This window comes from Chelonoidis abingdonii, chromosome 8, assembly GCF_003597395.2.
Source record: "Chelonoidis abingdonii isolate Lonesome George chromosome 8, CheloAbing_2.0, whole genome shotgun sequence".
In the NCBI taxonomy this organism is placed as follows: domain Eukaryota; kingdom Metazoa; phylum Chordata; order Testudines; family Testudinidae; genus Chelonoidis; species Chelonoidis abingdonii.
The window spans coordinates 25,765,547-25,788,501 of record NC_133776.1 but is presented as its reverse complement, the minus strand read 5'-3'; the positions used below and the strand labels follow the sequence as shown (position 1 = coordinate 25,788,501).

Here is a 22,955-nt window from a genome sequence, read left to right as displayed (position 1 = left end):
ATCTCCTAGCCAGTACCCTGTTACAGACACTAATATGAGAAAATGAATTTCATCTGCCATCAAGGAGTCAATTTCTTCTCTCCTTATACAGGCAGTCCTATTGAATTTAATGGGATTACTTGTGGTAAGGCCCAATCCAGCTTCGATTGAAGTCAAGTTCCAATTACTCTGAAGGGAACTAGATTGGATTCTGAGTGAGGAGACCAGAATCTGTCCCTAGAATTGGATTTAAACACCAAAGATCAAGAGTCGAGTTGACACCTATCTACATGTTTATTAGACAGTAAGGTTTCAGGCCTTATAAAGCCTAAGTCATGCTTATACTACAAACTACATATACCATTCTTGCCATGTAAATATAGCAGATTTTTCTAGCTCCCTTTCATCCTCCAAAGGGCCCTATGGATTTATACATAGGTATGTTCGTGTGATTGCATTTTAAATGAGAAAAGAGAAAATTTTTTTGGAAAATTTATTTAGAGAGTAAACATTATTCCAGAGTTAGGGGTTTTTTTCCACAATTTATTTTTTAATTTAGTATTTCCTTTCTACCGCAAGACATTAAAGATGATCCATGTACTGGTTAGAGGTGTCTTGCATCCCACTTAGTTTACTTTTCCCAGGTATACGTCTGTATCTAGGTCTCCAACTCCATTTGGCACTGTTTGTCACCACCAAAAATAAGGATTCTGGACATTTTACTTCCAAGAAGGCTGAATTTCAAGATGGTTTGGAGAGTAGGCAAATACCTGACCTACCACTGGACTCCAAATACCACTCAATTCAGAAGTATCTGAACCAACCTCATATCTATGTAGTAGATAGAAAGTGTATATCATGCCTACATTGTGGTATTAAAACACAACTTGTACAGTGCCTATTTTAAGGACTAGACATTTCCATTTCACTTCTGGGTTCTTCTAATCAAGGTCATTGTGAAATCTTCTTTCCTGCAGGACAAAAAATTTCCTTAGTAAAAAGGTAACTGCAAATTGTAGTAAGTGTTGACTGAATATGTATACTGTACAAACTTACCTTTATCAAGAGAAGACTATGTAAACCATTAATGCACAACCCACAATCCAGCCAACCACAAGAAGTGCGGGTACAAAAAAACGTGAGTACGGGATAGCCCCTAAACAGAGAGAATATAGATTTTTATTCAGAAGGCGCAGGACAGATAGGTCACGATACACTAACTCTAAATCTGTTAAGTAAAACGTGAAAACTCGGATGATCTTAAAAAAAGACCAGTGAACTGAGACAACCAATAATAGATAATATTGAAAGCCTAAGGGATTTTTAATTACCATGTAAAATGATGTTTGTACATGAAAAGACTCTTAGTTAGCACAGTGATTTAGAAAATAGAAATCAAGTTCTAGGAAAAGCTGTTTCTGTCCTACATCATTTCAAGAAAAAAAATTTAACTGCTTCCAGCAAATAGCAAGTTTGTACTGCCCACAAGCTAACTACTAAGAATGGGATTCACAGAAATACTTTGAGGTCGGGATGAGTCCACTTAAGTTCCCTTTTAAAAAAACATTTCAAAGTAAGTCCTCCTGCAATGAAAAATATTGGAAGTGTTTTGATAGCGTAAGACCATGCACCACACTGAGATGACTGGATCACATTGGCAACCTTGGAGGGGCAATCAACAGCTCCATGTTTTGCCTGCTACATTATAAAAGCTAAATACACAGAGCATGCCATACCACTAAATAATATACAGCACCTCTACACACAAGAACTGCATAGAGTTCTACTTCAAATACAGCACAGATAAGCAACCACACAACACAAAGAAACTCCATTGTAGGATTCTGGTGACATGGAGCCACAAGGAAATTCCAAACTACACTTTCTTTTTGAGACATTTGTGTAGCTGATACTTCTATTGAGAGTGGCTGTAATATTTCCTAAAGGTCACATTACAAATGAAAGACTGTATCCTGCAGGGTGGCAGCAGACAGTTTTTATAGAACAGTTGCTAAATTAACAGTAGGGCTGCTAAGTATGGTGCTTTGTTACTTGAGAGCCAATTGGATGAAGATAGATATGAGGAGCAGGCTCTACAAATGGGTCAGCAAGAACACTATGCCCAGCATAAATCATAAGGCACTAAGCAGCTGTCTCTGTGGCATACTGTTTCATAGGAACCATTGGAAGCATTTATGTTAGTGGAGGGGCCATCCTAAGCACGGCTCACAAGCACAAGCCACTGCTCCTGGACTTGATCCAAAGTCCAATGCAGTCAATGGAAAGGTCTACTGACTTAAGAGACTTTGGATCAGAGACCTGGTTGATGGCAGGAGTTACTGAAATCCTACTATGCCTCATATTTGCCAGTCAGCGCCTATGCTACTGCCATGCTCTCTTTCTTCCCATCGCCCTAGTTTTTCCTCTTCCTCAGTTGTGTGCCTCTCAGAGCAAGGGGTTTGTTCAGATTGCTGTGCACCCTGCTCTTTTTTGCACACTCCACAGACATTTCTCTGCACAGGAAAGGAGCAAACTGAGTGTTCTGGATCTCTGCGCTTCAGCAGCTTGCAAGATGGAGTGCAAAGAGCCTAATCCTGCAACCCTCACTCCCATAAGTAATCCTTATGAAGTCAAGGATTTCACTAGCATAGGATATTGCATGAATGAGGGTGTACTGGCTAAGTGCATCACTATGTAACTGGAAATGGACACTAAGCAGCCAGTCTCTCCATTCCTCACTCAGCTTCGTCCTTTTTATCCAGAACTGTGTAAGGACTCAGCTTTTCAGTCTTTAGTCAGGTAAAACTCCCCCTAACATGAACTGGATTGTGTCCAGGGTCTCAATGAACTCCTATTGCACTTGAGATATCTGATCTGGCATAGGGCTGGACTGGGTTTACAGTGGGGAGTAAAAACCACATCCTTTGGTCTTTAAGCCAGGGCTCAAGCCAATTTGCTCCTTGCACAGGTTTAAAAATCTTGATCTTACACCTCCCATGCCACTTAAGGCCCAAATATCTCAGCAGGTTTCACTTAATAGATTTTTTTATATTCTATACAGTGTGTACACACACACACAAACACACACACACACACACACACACCTTAAACTACCATTTAGCCAATAGTCTGAATATGGAGTAGTGTGGAGCCACACTGTTCGTGGAGGGATTGCAACCCCATGCAAAGGAGACGGTGTATGCTGCACCACCCTGTGCTGTGAGCCTGCTCTGAGGGCTGGCACTGATGGAGACAGGCTATAACTCTGCCTCGCTGTCCTCTCTGGTGTGCTATATGCCTATGGGGTGCACTGAGGGAGGGGTCATTATGTGCCACTGTCTATTCCCCTTGTATCCTTATAAATGCTTCCCACAATATGGCAGATGCTGCATATGTGTGTCCATCTACATATCTAGAGACATACATGCTTTATGGTACAGAATAGAAACCATACAAATAAGTTTAAAGATTTTTCTAAGATTCTATTATTTCCCTGGGATAAGGAGACTTATTCCAACAAACTCTAAGGAAAGGACTAGTATGGGATCTGGTTATAAGAATCTATAAATAACTCAGGAGCTTTTGTTGCCTTTGTGCCCTCAATATCTAAGATGAATAGATTGTTTACAGTTACACAGCATGGAATATGTTGCTGCTTTTATAAAATATGTAATTTATTATTTTTTTATTTGTAGTATCTCTCCAAAGAGCAATAAGGGAATGTCATTGTTACAGGAAAATAATATTACAAAGAGAATTTCTGACTGGAGCAGAAAGTTACAACGTTCTAAAATGAATGTGCAGTCAAAAAAATCTTTTTCTAAAGAAGAGCAGCACTTTTTATAAAGTGATAATTCTAATTAAACAAATCAATCCATCCCCTAGGATAGTCAGCTCAGTTTAAAGAGGTGCTGGTTTCAATATCCCAAAGTGTCAATAATATGATGAAATAGTTAATAACCAGACATTCATGTATACTTGTATGCATGGATTAGAAATGATAAAATAAACCTGTCAATCCTGCCTTTTAAGAATGTGTATTTGATGACAACCTGCATACATCTTCCTAGATGTTAGAAGCCCCAGATGTCCACTGCTCACCTGCCAAACTCCGACAACTTCAGTGCAATTATGTATTGTCAATACAGAATCTGACACACTGAAAATTCATTTTAATAACAAAGTTAATAAAGGAAGAGCTCTGGTACTGACTGTTTTAGCAATTTTAATATTTAAATAATTAACATCCTTTTATTTTTCAGTTAAGTGAGCTTGCCTCATAAATTGCCTGTCTGTTGCACTGAAGTAGTGCAAGATCCAGGGACCTTAATGGAGAATTTTGATCCAGTGTACAGCTGAGTACACATGACCTTGGTTAAAGATATAGCTATATAGGAGACAGTAACACTAGTTGATAGGGCACCAGGCTGAGTGTCAGGAGACCTAGGTTCTAGCCCTGACTCTACCACTGTTTTACTGTAAAATCTAGGCCAAATCATTTGTGTCTGCCTTTATCTATTTGTAAAATGGGAACACTGAGACATATCCTACTGATGTAAAGTACTTTGATATCTATCTATAAAACAGCTATATAAATACTAAATATTATTATTTATTTTGCATAGTGGTTGAAATTAAAAAGTCAGCATTCACAAACAGTTATCACACAGCTGAATCTGAGATTAGCACTGTTTTCCCCATACTTCGAAGACACCAGTGGTGACAGTGTAGGTGGCCGATTGTTCTCACTGGCTTTTACCACCTACAGATTTATAACATACAAACACATAATACTACAAATAATAAATCACAACAGACCATTATTTCTACAAGTAAACAAATTGAATAACTATATGTATCAACCACCAACACGGTTACACCTATAGTTGTTTTCCATCCACTCCTCCTGAAAATGGTGTGAATGCAGCAGGATCAGTATGTGTAAAATTCACTTTTTTATTGTCATTTGTTATGGGCAACCAATGCAAAAATCACTCATCGTGATTTCACTTTGCCGTGCTATTTGGGAACTGTGGAACCACAACCTAGCTCATATAAAAACAAAAGGGTATTATCTTTCTCACTTTTCCATACCCTCAGATTGTAGCCACACAAACACCATTATTTATACACGCGTGCACACACACACACACACACACACACACACACACACAGAGTACATATACATGCAATGAATATATTGTTAAACACAAATCAAAATATTCATAACAGTTTAGGTAAATTAGAGACTCCCGACAACTTTAAAAGTACATCTGGCTGAATAGATTGCAACTACAATACTATTGTTAAAGTAACAACTGAGATGACTACTGCTGAAAGAGATCAAAGAGAAAACAGTCTTCTCTGGTTTTCAGTGTGTTGGTGTATTTGACAATACTTTGCATATAGTCATTTTCAGTGTTTAACCTATAAAGTCAGTCACTTTCCCTTACTGTTAGTCTTTCATAGGGACAGAATTTAAAAAAAAACACAGGAAAATGTGATTATAAAAGCATGAAAACTGTCACTGAGATTCAGAAGCAGGAAACTTCAAAATACTTTTAATCCTATTTTTATTTTTTTAGCAAATTGGATTTCAAATTGACCCTATTCCTTTACTGAAAAGTAAAATATACAATACATCAGCTAGGAATTAGTAGCTTACAAGTAGCATAATATCTTTGCACTATACTGCTATTCTTATGCATTTTAAACACACTTATGCATTTTAAACACACATTAATACATTATTTATTTGTGCATCTTACCTAGTTCTGCCATTCCTCCCGCCACTAGATTTATTGACAACTTTTAAGGTTTGCTTCTGCAGTTGTTACTGTGAGCTTTGGGATGCTTTAAATAGAGCAATATTTGGAACGTACTGCAGCTGCTTTTTCACTGATGCCAATTTTCTGCTATATGCATTTAATTGTTTGAAAAGAGTTCAGGGTCTTAAAATTTACAACGTGCAGTTCTTGTTAATTTACAGGACTGTTTTAAAGAAAGATAAATAAAGGTTAATTTTTGCATGGACAATGAAATGAGGGCTGAAGTTCAGAGTGTCTTAGCTTAGTTTCAGCGTTTTACTGATTCATGAACATCACTTTAGTTAGAGTAAGACTGGGATCCAATTTGCCCTCGAATTCCCAAGCCTTCTTAATTCCATTCCCTGATAAGAAGACAAGCAACATTACAGTTGCCTATGCATTTGTATTACTTTGAGCTTGGCACTGCACAGGACAGGAGAGAAAAGTAGATATAATCCCTAACCCTAAGAGTTTACAATCTATAATCCTATTTCTCTTACTTATGTGAGTAAGTACATTCAGTGGAGACACTCACATGAATGAAGTAAGCAGTATTTTGGCCATAAATATAACATATAAATAGGTAATTTAATAAAAATGGTTACAAACTTCAATCTCTAATAATGCAGGGGGAAAATATAGGAATTGTTGCCAGTTGTGTGCCAAAAAGCTGAACTGTATGGGTTGTATGAAGTGTCTGAAGGGGGAAATCCACATCCAGATAATTAGGAAATGTTCATGGCCATAGCTTTTCACTGATTCATTAGGGATCTGTTTACAGATCACTAGCTACATGGAATCCAGTGTTAAATACAAATTATTCCACGGAAGATTGGAGATTGTTATACGTGCAGGTTCAATTGTACATTATCAATAAACACTAAACAGGATGTTTTTCTCTATTTTGCTTCAGGGTTCGGATGACATTATTTAATTTTCAGCAAGATTATGTCCTCCAGAAAAATTAATTTGATTTGCAATCCCATTTGAGAGCTGTGCCTAAATGTCAACAAAGTGAAGAGTCCTCCCTGTGGTTTTGAAATGTCGCAAAATGACAGTGTTGTTCAAAAGTCATCACCTATAACAAGCTTTACTGGATGTTTTGCAGATTATCTGATCCAGATGTTTGCACTGGAAGTAATTTAGAAGAACTGATTGTACTGTCCCAAAGCTCTGCCCCCACTCTACCTTCATGTGACATCAAAACAAAATGGTGCTCACAGAATATTATGCAGATCTTCAGAACATAATTATCCCTTTTCATATGTGTTTTAAACAGCAGTGAAATAATTAACATTGTTGGTCTTTAAAATGTTCTCATGGTGCTTCAGCATTAACTCCTTATTAAGATGGATGGGGTGCTCACACCTTTCTTAAAGTAACTGTATCAGACTGACCACAGGTTCTGAAAGTTTAAATATTGGAGCACAAGATGATATCCCACCAGAGACAGGCAACAACTCATGAAGCCATTGTGAGCTAAATGGTTCTAAAACCCACCTACAGCACCTGCACTTGCTCTTTTAAAAGGGGTGGAGTGGTGTAAATGAAACCTAAAAGGCCAGGCTCCTGCGGGGTGAGGGTTTCCCTGGCACAGGCAATGTGGGAGACAACCATACGCCTACTTTCCAAGGACTCTCACAAGCCCTGTGTAGGAGGCATGCCAGATATGGAGATTCTGGGCAGAACTGCAGCCCATAGGGACAGGAAAGACTGCCATAACTTAGAAAATAAATTTCCATGTAAAAGGCAGTCAAAAGTGTACTCACCATTGTATACGTGGTAAGAGCTCTTTTTCCTGTAACAGTGGAAACTATGGGCCCCATACTGGTTCCTTGCACATATTTGGTATCTATGTGCAAAATAATCTCATCTGGGATGAACAAGAAAAGTGGGTGACAATGAGATAATTGAAATGGAATGATTTCTATTTTTATAGTCAGTGTCTTAGAAACCACACTAGGACACACAAAGTGACTTAGCTGCACTCATCTCAGGCATAACTTTATTGAAGTCAATAGAGAGGATGAATTTAACGTACTATGTATCTATTTCCCATCTTGCTGTCAACAATCCTTGTTTCCATGCCTGTTTACTTCAGCATGGTTTCTAAGTTGATGACCACAGAAAAACAATGAAACCAAACGTCACCCACTGAAGTTCCCACCAGTCTCCAGTATCAAATGTCTGACTAGTTTTCTGATGTCTCTGCCACTCTGTATTTGACTGATTCACCACTGCTTTATATTATCTTAAGGAGGAATTACATGGACATAAAACAGGAGTAATACTTTAAAAAGAGCCAGAGCAGTGTAAAGGGGACCTGACTTAGGTGCATCAGGCTCATGCTGTCCTGGTTAGGTAGGTATTTTTTTCCTGTATTTACCTTAAACCATTCTCCATGGGTGCCAACTGTTAGCTTTCCTGCTTTGCTTTTCCTAACTTTTCTTTTATTCATGTTAAATTATTTGGGCCAAAGCATGCCATAAAAAGTGGAAAAATTATATCCAATATTAATGGTGTGGGGGGAAAAACACAAATTCTAGAAGCTCAGTGGTTTGAGCATTGGTCTGCTAAACCCAGGGTTGTGAGTTCACTCCTTGATGCGGTCATTTAAGGATCTGGGGCAAAAATCTATCTCGGGATTGGTTCTGCTTTGAGCAGAGGGTTGGACTAGATGACCTTCTGAGGTCCTTTCCAATCCTGATATTCTATGAAGCACACTGGAAATTTTTTTTCCCCTGCAGAAAATGTCAACATTTCAGCCAAAACCAAACTGAACATTTTTTATTTGAAAATGTTGTTGGGATGCCTCATGAGAGTTGTTGTCTGGGTGTCTCAAGCCCCATTCATCTCCATGGGCTGGGCTCCCTGATTGGACTACAGTCTATTCTTTTGCTGATCAGCCAGAGTGCATCATGGAAGTTGCATGGCCCTGGTTCATCATGGGAGAGGTCATCCAGCTGGGGAGCCAGAGAAGAATGGAAGTATAAGACCCCCTAACTATAACTCCCATGAGGTACTACAGTGGCATTTCTGAATCAAAATCTTTGGGTTTATCTGAAAGTTTTCAGTTATTGGCCCAAACCAGTTGGTTTTCAGATGTTTAGTTTTTTGACAAAACGTCAAAAATTTCTGTGGAAAGGCAAGCACTTTTCACAAAAAAATGTTCATTTAGTCAAAAACCCAATTTTCCCATAAAAAGCCATTTTGATGGAAAATCTTTGAGCATCCCTACAACTCCCTTTCGGGGAACGGTTAGCTCTCATAAGGAAGTACCACACAATGCAGCCTTTAAATCATATGAAATTCTGTCTCCAAGCCAATGAAATTTGGGACTTCTATGTGGATTGCCACTCCTTCCACATAACTCCTGGGCCATAATTCTCTTCAAGCAGACTGGCCAACCCAATGGTCATACTGTTATTGGCCCATCTGTCCATGGCTGCATTCCTTGCCACCCTTTTCAAATGGGGGATGAAGGTACGGATTGCAAAGTAAAACTGCTACTGACATCTGCTACTTACATGGGTTTTCCCTGGGGAACATATGTTCCTAGACTGGCTGCTCCTCAACTGTTGCTCCCCTTCAGTCACAATATCCAAAATTATGTGCAATGTTTAAATGGGCTGCCACTTGCTCAGCGGGATTGTGGAGATGGCATGTAGGTTTTACTCTACTCGTCCCATTTGGCTGGAATCTGTGGTGTGGTTTGCTTTCCTCCATGCAGTGCAATGGAGTGGAGAAAAGGGCCCTTATCCTGATTCCACATACACACTCTCTCATTCCTGTCAGATAGTCATCCAACTATTTTCTTTTCCATGTATATGCTTCTGTTTCAACCCCTTTCAGCTAAAGTAGTTTTTTTCTTCATAACCTCCACAGAAAACCTCAGTACGCCACAGCTAACCTTCTGTTCTGTTATCTGCATTGTATTCAGAATGGAAAGCAGTTTTATTCCCTGTGTAATGGCCACAGTCCTCTACATTCTCTAAAGAAATCAGAGATTACATTATTTTCCCTGGATACCTGAAAGATTTTTTAAAAACTTGAAGAAATATTGAGCCCATCACTGAAGCATAGCTGCTTCGGTCAATTTATGCTTAGCTCTCCTACATTCTTGTGTTTTTAAATGTATGTCAGGGGCACCCAGGCCTCTGGGTGATTGCTTTCTGTGACAGAGTTTCCATTGCTACAGGTACCATGGAGACAGAAAGCCTGATTCTCCTATCTCCTACATCAGTTTTACACCAGTGTGTTTAATGACATCAATGAAGTTACTCCTGATTTAGCTGAGGGCAGGATAAGGCCTGTAGAATCTGCAAGCTCCTGCTCAGTAGAACCATGAGGCTGATTTCTTGCAAGATTTTGCAGAACTTCCAGCACCTGAAGAAATGTGCCATCTACTTTTCAATGAAGGCTCCTCTGGTCTCCTCCAAGAACATAAAGGATCTGATCCTATGACCACTGGAGAGGATGGAAAGACCCCCACCAGCTTTTATAGGCAGTGGGTCAGTCTGACTGTACAGTTTTGCTCTCATAAATCTAACTATTCTGGTCATTACACAGTTGCTGCATCCTAAATTTGATTTATTTCATTGAACTCTTCCTAGGATCCTATTCAGAGTTCTTCAGTTTATAAACAGCTATTCATCACCCTGGTGGTCTAGCAGAAGTGAAGTTAGCATAGAGGGATTATTAATTATAAAACCTGGGCAGCAAGACTCATTCTCTCTTCCAAGAGTAAAATAAACTCCCAACTGGGACATATTAACCTCTCTTCCAAATTCTTCAGCATTTCATTCTGAGATCTCTAGTAATCAACTTATAAAATTACAGGATAAACAACCAGCACAACTCAGGTCTGTTTCACTCAGAAGTTTCAACTTTTGCTGGCTTTAAAACCATTTGTTTTTTCATAGGCCTCTGAGGAGTTATTCTTCTAGCACAGTAGGTCAAACACAGTGTTCCCTAACAGATCTTTGTTTATAATACTTCCTAAAGATGTAAGGATTTAATAAAACAGGTCCCGTGCCTTTTCCAATCTATAGTACATCCTAGTAAAATCTGTAAGTGAAGCATTTAAAACCCAAAGAGATTTTCTAGGTATTGACTAAATCTATCTTTCCTCAAGATAAACCAGAATTTTAATCTACAGTTTCATCCAGGAACTTTCTTCTAAATCTAGGTAGTGGCATATGCATCATCCCTATAGTATATCTGCTCCCTTTCAAATCATGTTTAAAGTTTCTAAAGGCATTTCCCTTTTTCTTTCTTACCACTTTATGTGCACAAATAAATAGCCCAATAAAACCAACAAGGAATAAAAACCTGTATACAGTGTAGCATACAGAAGACCTCTGATGGAGTCCAACAAGGAGAGCTTGTAGGATCAAATATACAGCAATTTAGTCAGTTGGCTTATTAAGCATTGTGGAACAGAGTAAATGGTTCTACTGGCTGCTAACCATAGCCATCTTATTTTTCATTACTCACATAGGAAAAAACCAACATAAACAAAGAAGGAAAGAATGCAGTGGAGTAAATTGATGTAAAAGGGAGCTAAATAGCCTACACCCCCGCCCTCACACATGACTAACCTTTGCCGTCTAACCCCCAGATTCTGGTACCATTATTCATGTTAGGGTTTGACCTCAGTGGGGCTATTTGTGCAGTAAGAAACTACTCATTCAACAGCTCCATCAGAATCTGATTTCTAGTTTTTGTGGCCCGGATGGTACAGCAAGTTAATTTACATTTCTGGTACCTTTGTTTGGGTTAAAACCTGGATTAGGCACAGTACAAAAGTGAAAATTAAAGTTGTGCTTTTAGATTACTCCTTACTAAAGAATAATGCAATGCTGTCTGAGTCACAGTTATCACTCCTTTTGAAGGAGACACTATGGACTGAATTAGCAAAGGTGCTGCAGATTAGTACTGAAGTTTTTGGCAGGGGTGTATGAATATGCTTACAGACTGCCCGTCAACACATTGCTGGCTTTTGCAAATCATTCTTTCAAGTTCATGAGCAATACAATTCCCCTTAAAAAATGCCTGCCTCTCAGCAAGCATAGCATAAAGAGACTAATTTGGTTTTAGTCGTTTAAAACAGGTACTTTGCAAAACAACTCATGAATCCATTATATTCTGTCATGCTGTGCATTCCTCCCACACAACTCAGTGTATTATTTCATGATGAGAGACAAGATTAAAGCCCAACCTTTACATGCTTTTTCTAACTTTGGTGTTGAGGACAATAGTATGTTTGGGAAAGTATCCAGTTCATTGTAGAAATATGATTCTGTTCCCTGTACAACACAAAAACATTTACTTAAAAACTCTGTGATGCAATACCGTCATTGTCTGCATAGCTGCTTCTATAAGAATTCTCTTTGCTGTGCTTCTGCTAATTATATACCACATACACCTGATCCAGTGGAAATAATTTCTGCCATGAACAATATATCACCAACAAGACATGCTGACCTTCATGAATTGGGACCTTTCCAGTCCTTGCTCTTTTGACCAAGGACACAAAGTCAATGCTCTTTAAAACAATTTCAGGAACTAAATTAATTTAGCTGAAAGCATAAAAGGGATTATTTAGCAAATCTCGGGTGTGAAGTTCAGTTGTGTTTCTCTACATTTTTTGTAAAATTACCATTTAAAACACTAGTTATTTGATGCTACTAAATCACAGTACAGAATGCAAGAATACACCGTGGAAATAAATTAAATTCTACAACAGGCCAAGCACAATAGCCAAAACAAATAACAGGTGAACATTTCAAAATATAAAAGCAAAGACATATACTGTACAAATTACCAAGGAAACAGAGCTCAGAGGATAATTCATAACAAGTGCTTGACTTGCTTGTTGCCTGCTTGCAGAATGTCCATGAGAAGAACATTATTTCCTGAAATTTACTAGTGATTGAACTTGCAACATTTTTTTCATTTCCCCTCCTCCATGTTTACTTCGGAGATTCCACATGCAATATTCAACATTTGAACTGTTTTGGTTATGGGTGACTGGTCACCAAATCACATGATATAATTTCTCCTCATGAACTGGGTGAATAAATATTTACACCCCAGTTCTGCAAAGTATTCAAGCAAGTGTTGATTTTAAGCAAGTGAGTAGTCCTACTGATGTCTACTCATGTGCTTAAAATTAAGCACATGCTTCAAGTGACCTGCTGAAATCAGGCCATAATCAAGAGGAGGGATTGAATAATCCACTGGATCTTTGAATTTCTCTGGAAGAGAAAGCATTACATGGGGTGGAAACAGGATTGTGCTATTTTAGAAAATATTAAATCTTGCTTTCTGGGCCATACAGATTTTGCTTGGTGACCAGATGTCCCATTTTTAAAGGGACGGTCCAATTTTTGCGGGGGCCTATAGGCACCTATTACCCCTGTCCCATTTTTTACACAGTTGCTCTCTGGTCACCCTACTTACAGAAAGATCAGACTACTGCTAGATTGGCCGTATTTCATGTTTAAAAGACTGTAACTATAAAATAGCCACTCTGATCCATGGTATTTTATCAACTGTGTAAGAATCAAATGATAAAGCATAGCATTTCTATTTCTGTTAGCAATATTTATAGCATCTGAACATCAATACACACCATTTTGTAGATTAGCTAAGGAATGCTTTCCTTTTCACAAATCCCACTTGATTCATACATTATTTTAGGCAGCACTGCTTCCAAAAAGGCTAGAAGCCTTTCACTGAGAAAATTAAAATCTGATTTGAGGAGAAAATTGCCTCATGTAATTTACGAGTTTCTTGGACTTTACTGTTATGAAATGTTAGCTCCCCATTAAAGAAAATGGACATTTTCTTCCATTAAAGCAGCTTCTTCTCTTAGAAAATGAGAGGGCAATAAGTCAAAGGGCCTATTTTTATATATATATTTTTGCCAGATTCCATCAATGGGCTAGAGATTTTAATATTGATGAGAAAATATGACAGTTTTATTAAATTTCAAATTTAGGTACATATGGATATAAACACATTTGACATGGGCCTGAGTCTCAACATTTGAATCCTTCCCCTGCCAAAAGTGGCAGCAAAGCTGGAGAGAATTTCTGATTACTTTTGAGAGCATGAAAAATAAGATTAGTTGTTGACTTCCTTCATATTTGTTAAATAGAGAAACTAAAAAATCTCATTTACTCTGCCATGTCAAATTCAAATCCACACACTCTTTCCCAGGGCTCAAGATATCCGTGAGCAATTTGTTTGTGAGCTAAGTGGGGTCAAAGGACACTGGTTTAGTGGAATACTGAAGCATCTATCAGTATAAAGACAACTGAATAATGTCACTTGGAGAAATGGTGTCACCAATTCACAACTTCACAGACAATCTAATTTGGAGATTGTTTCCTTGTTGTTTTCTATAATTTTAAAAATTATCTTGATAAAGACTTAGGCTTTGACTTTTCAGACAGTGGTTTGTGAGTGATTGCTTGGTGAATATCTTATTTTGGGTTGGCACAGGATAATTGTTGTCAATAAAAATTCTTGACAGGTAATTTATGAAAAGCCATCTTATGCTGGATTTCTTAGTAATGGGCTCTAGATCACTAGAATACATTCTGCACTGTAAATTGACAGTGTGTAAGGCAATATCATTTTTTAAAGCAGCCACTTTAGCAGCTGCAGTCTCTACTGGAGCATTGTAACTTTGTGTGGTGTGTAATAACAACTGATACAGCAGCTTGTCACCTAGTTGTCAGGAATTTTATTTTCCAGTCAAATATTATCCTTCCTCATCTTTTAACTGTTATTACCTGGGACAGAACCAGTTTAATAGCAGTAATACCAACCTGCGTTTTCTATACAGTCTACCAAGAAATCTGACAACCTGTCCCATCCTCTATCACACGATGGGAATCTCTATATGATGACTAAGAGGCAAAGCATATTTAACTGCCACTGTTTGGACATGTAGAGATTAGGAGTCCTGTCCTGAAAAGTGTTAAGCCACTTCATCAGCCACTGATCACAACTGAAGTTGAGGGTACTCAACACCTGGCAGAAATTACTCAGCACCCTGAAGGATTAGGCCCTGGGTCACTGACAGGAAGCGTTATAGATGTTTCATATAAACCTTCCTTAGTATTTCCTCTTCTCCAGTGATTATTATTCAGCAAGAAAAAACAACAAACCCATATACAATAGCACCTCAGGAACATGTCAATTTGCTAGGAGGCTATGTTGTCAGATTTATGCATTATTGTACCACGCTGGACTTACTTATATTGCAGTAGCTGAAGAAGAACTGGCATTGCCGTTATAATTTTAAGGAGTTTAACATGTCACACATTCAAAACTACATTGCACTAAAACTTTCTGTCTAAGCCCAGGTGAAAGTTTTGATTTGAGCATGCCTGCAGTGTTTTCCACATGACTTTTTGGCCATCACAAAAGCATGGTGTCAATAGTCAGTCTCCTTGCAGTACCATGTAAGCAAATATGACCTACAGTGAATGTTGTACACTGTGAAACTTCAGGGACGACACTCTAAGATGGATCTATTAGCAACTGACTGGATGCCAGTCTCAACCCCTTCCAGTGCCCCCACGCCACATGTAGGAGAGATGAGGTGAGAGGAGCCACGTGTTGCACCAGGTGTAGAGGCAACCCCCTTCACTATTCCTCAGGAGTGCCTGGGACCAATGCCCAAGGAGCAACTGGCTTCAGAGACCCTCAGCTGTACCCTTTCTAACCAACCAATCAACTGCAATGCACCAAAATTATGACAATTGTAATTTAGTCCCTCCTCCGAAACCAAATTGCCTGTATGCTGGGTTACATGTGAAAGATGCACAGCACTGTGCCACTTCCACCATTTTGGAAAAGCTCCTCCAGACACTCACACTGGATATCAGCTTAGCCCCTAGGATCTCTGCAGATCCAGTAACTAGGTTAAGGGTGGAAAGGAGAGGGCTGAGCTAGGGAGCCCACAATGGTGACTCTGCCTGGAAAGGAAACTGTATACACCTTCCTGCTTGTCCACCAGATAGGAGCCAGTCACCCAGCTCCACAGTACCCCCATTGCAGAATGGCAATGCGCAGGACAAGTGCCAGAACCTGGACTCAATAGCAGTGTGCAATTCTCCCTTCCTCCCCACCATTCCATGCAGCATGAGGATAGAAGGGGAGGGAAGAAGGAATCAGGGTGAGTGAAGTAGCAGAGGTGGAGGAAGGGGTATGGGGAACACTGTCTCAGTTGCTTGTAGCCAAGATCTCCCCTTCTCCACGGGCTGTCTTCACTGCTCTGCTCCCATCCTGAATGGTAAGGGAGCAATGCTTAAAGTCAGTTTTAGTTAACTTCCCAGATTTCCCTGAAGTGCTTGGAACCAGAACTTCGGATCTGCCAGCATCACCTGTACACCATTCCAGTACCACAAAGGGGATAGGCAGTGGAAGACTTCACCAGTAAATGTTGAGGGGGCGGGTGGGAGGAGGATGAAGAAGACAGGGACATGTAGTGCCAGTGGTGAAAGGAGGCAAAGTTGTAGCAATGAGGGACACTGCAACAAGTGTAATTTACAGCAGCCTAGTGGCTGAGGGCCATTGCGGCCCCCAGCAATCTCAGGATCAGGTAAACAGGTGACTTAGAGCCACCTTCCCCTCCTTTTCAGCTGCATCAGTCCGCAGCTGGGCAGAGCTGAGGTTCCCACCCTTGGCGTGACACTGCAGCAACAGACACATTAGAAATACCTAGCAAGCTGAAAACCAAATTTAATAACTGGGTATTCTTGGCTGGGTTCTCTTGCTGCTTTCCCAAAATACAACAGCAATGAAATGTCCAGCCTTGAGGCTTATTTCAGTTCTTGATTCAGCTCTGAATTTCACAAACAACTTCCTGTTAAATTAAAACTTCCTGTTAAATTAAAACGAAGCAATTTTTGTGGGATTTATGATTTCAGTTCATGTATTAACAAGAGCTGGGCACAGGCAGAAAGTATTTGGAGCTGAGTCTGGCTACATCCTCTAAAAGAAAAACACTGGCACATACCAAAAGTGAGATACAATGACAAAACGTGAACTAGGGAAGCTGGCAGAAAAATGGAAAGAGAGATTTGATAAATACTCATTGGCATTGTTTGTTAAGGACATTTTATTTACTTGAGAGTTAAATGATTTTAGTTTTAGTTTGGCATCATTTTGTTTGTTTAGTAAAAAGCCGCATAAAAATGGAGCAAGAAGATTTCATTACCTTCTTAGGAATAATAAGTGTCTTGCTAAAATGAGGGATCTCCTCAGAAGGAGTCATTCAGCAATTTCCTTTTCCTAAAATTCTGGGACAAAACAGAGGGACAGCTAGCCCTGCCAGCCCTCTTCTAAAATAATTAGATACAACTGAAACTTCCTTCCAGGAGATACTGATTCCATTAAAAAAACCCTGGGTCAAAGCAGGACTGAAGAGTAGATCAGTTAGTGAAAAAGGCTAAAATATAAGACCCAGAGATATTATAAAAAAAGCTTTCAATAGAAACAAGGTATATACATGAACTGAGGATGTGGTCCTATATTTCACGCCTTTGAGAAATAGCAAACCCTAAAAGCCAGATCCTCATCTTAGGAGCCATCCCCAAGAACCCACTCATTGCATCCAACATCTGAATGAGTGATAGTGAGCTCTAGACACTCAAAGGCTATGTATCATTTCAGCATTATGGACCTGAACCTGGCACTATTCAGTCACTGGGAGAGTTGCCACTGGTTTCAAGTGGGGACAGATTCAGTCCCTTTAGAGCAAACTTATTAAACATGACAGGAAAGAAAGTAATGAAATAGCACAGGCAAATCTGTATACATTACTATTTCAGTGGCACCTGACACCCTCGCAGTTAAAGAAAATCTAAGTTAAAGAAAAGATGAATCAGATGGCTGTGGGGAGAATGTGGGTTGAAAGATTCTCACCAAATACGGATGAAGGAATGTCATAAATCACAGAAATATTAATCGGAATTTTTTACTTCATAATGGATATAACAAATGTGAAATGTATCCCATGAGAAGAGCTTTTGGATTTCCAGGATTTTTTAAAAAAAAGATATAACCACTCCCAGTACCAATTGTTCTCACATCTAACAGTATCAGGATGTGGACTATCAGAGTTAGGAAGAAGAGGGAGCCTTCTGGTAATATCTTCAACTTCAGAAGTGCATGGGATCTTCTCATAAGGGGAAACCTCACAGATGATACGAGAGGAGGCATTAGTTCTTTACAGAGTCTATTCTGTATAGGTTCTTACACTGCTCATCACTCCAGCATCTAAGTGCCTACCAGAAGTGCACTAAACAACATGACTTGCATCTGTCATGTGTGGTTTCTTCTCTCTCTCAACCTCTAGCCAGGAGAATTGTGTGCACAGTGGCATATTTTGTTGACAGGTTTTTTGTTTTCTTAATTTAAATGCACATGCTACTCTATGTTTACGTCAGAGGAAGCAGGTTATACTTAGAGAGGCAGGTGACGAGGTTGGTGATGCTCCTTGGTTCCTCTGGGAGTGTGTTTCCCAGTCTCAGAATGGCCTCTGAGAAAGCTTTGTCTCCCACACAGACAAGCTTTTCTCTTATTGTAGAAAGTTCCATTGTGAATGAAGAGTGGAGTTGTGACCCATAGTATTTAGCCAAGAGCTCAAGGTGACCTTTTAGATATGCTAGGCCCAGGCCAATGATGTACTAATGGTGGCCCATGTTGGTGAGAAGATGTGCTGCACCATTCTGTACTAGCTGTGAGTTTCCTAAGTGCTGACGGCTTCATGGCCAGGTATTCTGCATTGCTGTAGCTGAGACAGGACGTGACAAATGCATCTATAACATAGGGCATGTCATCGTTTGCCAGGATGACTCAGAGTCTCCTAACCAATCAGTGATGGTATAAAGCATGATGCATGCTGCTATTTGAGAGCTTTGTGTCAGCGAGGAATCCAAGAGCATTCCTAAATTGTGGACTGACCTGAACAATTGCAGCAGGTGTGACCTTGCAACAAAAGAAGACTGGCACCATGACTGCAAACTCAAAGTGCTTTCCTCTGCCTGTTAGCATAACCTGTGCCTTGCTCAGATGGGTCTAGAATTATTGAAATATCTTTTTCTGTTAGTCAGAAGAAACACAGGGGGTAAAAATCTGGTGCAATTAGGTCAGTCAATTAATCACAGTTAATGCACGCAATTAATGCAAAACAAATTAACTTGATTTAAAAAATAGTCATGATTAATCATAGTTTTAATTGCACTGTTAAACAATAATACAATCACCATTTAACTTTATTATAAATGTTTTTGGATGTTTGTCTTCATTTTCAAATATACTGATTTCAATTACAACACAGAATCTAAAGTGTACAGCGCTCACTTAATATTTTTATTACAAATATTTGCACTGTAAAAAAAAGATAAACAAAAGAAATAGTATTTTTCAATTCACCTCATACAAATACTGTAATACAATCTCTTTATTGTGAAAGTGCAAATTACAAATGTAAATTTTTTTTTTTACTTATCTGCACTCAGAAACAGGGATGTGCTGGCCGCCACTTCCCGCAGCTCCCATTGGCTGGGAACGGTGACCTGTGGCCACTAGGCACTGCGGGCAGCCGTGCAAATGTAAACAAACTGTCTGGCGGCCTGCCAGTGGATTAGCCTGACAGGCTGCATGCGGCCCGTGGGCCGTAGGTTGCCCACCACTGCTTTAGAGTCTACAAGTCGAAGCATGAAGAGGGATAGGGATGTTTAACATATCTGGAATGTAAATACCTTCCAATACTGGTTACAGCAGAGCCATGAGAATGCCCGTTCTCACTTTTATTTAAAGTACCGCCAGAGCCTCGCTGCAGGAGCCCCAGGGCTCCAGCGGCAATTTAAAGGGCCTGGGGCTCCCCGCAGTGGCCAGAGCCCCGGGCCCTTTAAATCTCGATTTAAAGGGCTCAGGGATTTAAAGACCCCACCTCTTCTGGTTGAGGCCCCGCCCCCCTGCTCAGGACTCCGGTGTACGGGTAAGTCCTTTAAGTTACTTTCACCACTGCACTCAGTCCTTATGGGGGATGCGGGGGGAAGGAGAAGAGTAAATTTCATCCATTCTGCTTAGGGGAGTCTATGGAAAGAAGAAGCAGAGAGACAAGGAGAAAATAGCCATTGAAAAATAAATACTGTATATACATTGAATAAAGGGCCCCTACTTTTGCCAGTATGGCTATTTCTGGATGGAATGTGTGATGAAGGATCTTTTTTCCTTAATACACACATAGCTTTGGATTTCCCTTTATTTAGAAGTTTCTTTTTAAAATCAATCACACCTGGGACAAAAACATGGATTTAAACGACAAGGAAAATGATTCACTAATTCCAAATATGTTTTCAAACCTTGAAACACTGTTAAGTTATTTAAGCAAAACCTTTATATGCATGCATCACAGGAATTGAGTTAAGCTGTGATACCCTCTAGAGACAGGTGGTGGAACTTCAGGTTTAAAGCATTTTTTAATACAGACTGTGCTCTATTGCACTAGTATATTGAGATGCAGTAATGATATAACTGGTACAAACAAAAAATCAATGCAAAAATATTTTAAGAAACTAAATATACTGTAGTTTCTGAATAGAGTGTAGTTTGCTTCTTCCCAATCTGGCACTGATGCTTTTGGGCTTTGAAAAGGCTGACGGGCATTTGCCCTGGCTTATCAGAATATTATAATTATCTGAAACCTTGCTGGGCCCAGAACCCTACTACCCTCATGCACACACGTCTCTATATGATCACCTTCCTCCTGCAAAAATCCAGCTCAACTAATTCACAGTCTTGGAAAGGATCTCAACAGGAGTGGTGCCGAGGGCCCCAGAAAATGGTGATGGAGCTGACAAGTACATTCAATAATTTTTAGACATTGGTGAAGCTTCCAGAGAAGTGTGGGTCTTGGTCTCAGTTTCACTTGCTGAAAGATGGGCTGACTTTGATTTTCCTGCTGTGGTTCAATATTTATTGCCTTGTGCATTCTGAAAACACATCTAAATGCAACCAGCACTACCACACACTCACATCAAAGACTGCTATCATTTTTTTGAAAATACAAGCATTGATCCATGGCCAAAGTTTGTTAGTGGTGTCAAAATAAAAATGTAGGTATTAATAACAGAGTCATTATATGGAACAGAATTTTCCCAACATAATGCAGTTTTGGAAAACAAACATTCCAATTCATACCTAAAACCTTTACACCAAACTTTAGCCATTCACGCTGAAATTTTCCAGGCCATATGTCTGCACCCCAGAGAGCTCTGAGAAGAATTCTACCTCAAGGATGACTCCTTTCCACAGGTTTCCTGGGGAGGGGCATCTGTGCTCCTCCTCCAGTATAGGGTTGTGTCTAATGTTATGAATGACCCCTTAACCAAGTAAGTCAGGATCATCACATGCATGTAGACATCATATGTGATCATCGCACGTATATAATCAGGGCCTGCTACCAGCTGCTTCTGCAGAATTGTGCTCCAGAAGTTCAGTTTTCATTGAATAAAATAATAAGAAAGAAAGTTTCTAAACCTTAAGTTTCCAAAGAAGCCTTCCAAATATGAAGTATAAATCAGACATGTCGTCTTCTTGACTCTGCAGACAGCCTGAAGCAATAGCTCTGAAATGTGTGAAACTCTATTTGTCTCAACAGGTTGTTGACACTGAAACTGATAGACTAGGGTAGAATTTTCAAGTCCCATATACTTGGGCTACTACCTTTCTAAAACTCCTTTGAAAAATCCCAGCTTTAAATGTCAACTTTAACTATCTCACTGATGATCATGTTAGCAGAAAGAGCCACTTACTGTGTGTATTCCATAATCCCTAACTGCCTTCTCAGCTGCCAAAAGCTCCAACTTCTCCTTTCCAGAAGTCAAAATCACTAGTTTTACCCCTAACAGTAGTGCATCTAGGAGTATTCAATACGAAATTCTGCAGCACACTAACAATTAAAAAAAACAGAGGCCAGATCAAATCAATTCAATTGAACCTAAATTAAAGAACACCAAAAATACTGTGTAGATAACATTATTCAGTTTCCTATATAACACTATAAAAGTTCACTTTTAAATTTAGGTAAAACTGTGGCCATTTCCAATCTGCTCCACTGGAGCACTGCAGAATCCCTGCCACAGAACGCAAAGACCCTAAATCACAATCAAAATTATGGTGACTGTATCATCTCCTTTCTACTAATATTCAACTAGCTGAACAGGGCATAAATCATCCTGAACAAATTCATTTCCAAGACAGAAAAATTGCCAACCACACACACACACACGTAGACAAGCTGCAGAAACTCCTATTGCACTGATATCAAAGTAATTCTGATCGGCTTCAGTTTGTCTTATAACTGTGAGCTAGACTGTGCCCTTAGCCTCAGCACAATTCCTCTGGGGACTCTCTGGCAATGCACACTGTTATGGCAGCTACACTGCCCTGAGAAAAGGTGCAAAATGCTGCACAGTGGTACCAGAGAAGAGAAGTGGCTGCCTCTTCTTGCATTTCCTGTCAGGGGATGGCCATAGTATAGCCCTAGCTGTATATTTTAGGTATCTACAGCAGCATTGCCAACTCCAAGCATTCAAAAGATTGGCTTAAAATTCACAATATTTTTTGTTTTATATGGCGGTTTGAAAAGTAATATTAAAAGTGTCATCCCCTCTTTGGCTTCCAGTAACCTTAAACGAATCAAGGCTGTCCCTCCAGAGAAAGATTTTAGCTGGCAGTGGTTCACTAGATGTTCCATGGTTTTGATATCTTCTTCGAAATCACATACTGGACTGTCCATTTTCCATTTGTGCAGTAGGTAACTGCAAGGCGCACATGAGGTTCTGATGTGGTTCACTGTGATCCATATCTTACATGGCATGATGAAGTCAGGTTCTCAGTCTATAGGATCTGGGATCAGGTCTTGATTCTTGATCCCAGTCTTTTCCCACCAGCTCTGCCACTTGTCGTTTGGTGACAGTTCTGAGGTTTTAGGAGCTTTGGCCACTAACAAGAAGGGATTCCTGGATTTGAGGCGGCATCTCAAGAGGAGGATGGAGTTGGAGATCTTCATAGATAGGCAAGACTGAGTTGATTATCACTCTGCTGTAGTCTTGTATTATTGCTGCTTCTTTTTTG

At 39.6% G+C, this 22,955-nt stretch overlaps 1 protein-coding gene across 1 annotated transcript; it reads right to left on the bottom strand.

The window, feature by feature from the left end:
• Positions 1–298: 298 nt before the first annotated feature.
• On the bottom strand, positions 299–5,798 carry STRIT1 (small transmembrane regulator of ion transport 1). Its single transcript, XM_032787371.2, has 3 exons — positions 5,748–5,798; positions 1,036–1,135; positions 299–950 (listed from the first exon to the last, which is right to left on the bottom strand). The coding sequence occupies exons 1-2, from the start codon at positions 5,758–5,760 to the stop codon at positions 1,041–1,043; spliced, it is 108 nt and encodes a 35-aa protein (XP_032643262.1). The 5' UTR covers positions 5,761–5,798; the 3' UTR covers positions 299–950; positions 1,036–1,040.
• Between the last annotated feature and the right edge of the window lie 17,157 nt (positions 5,799–22,955).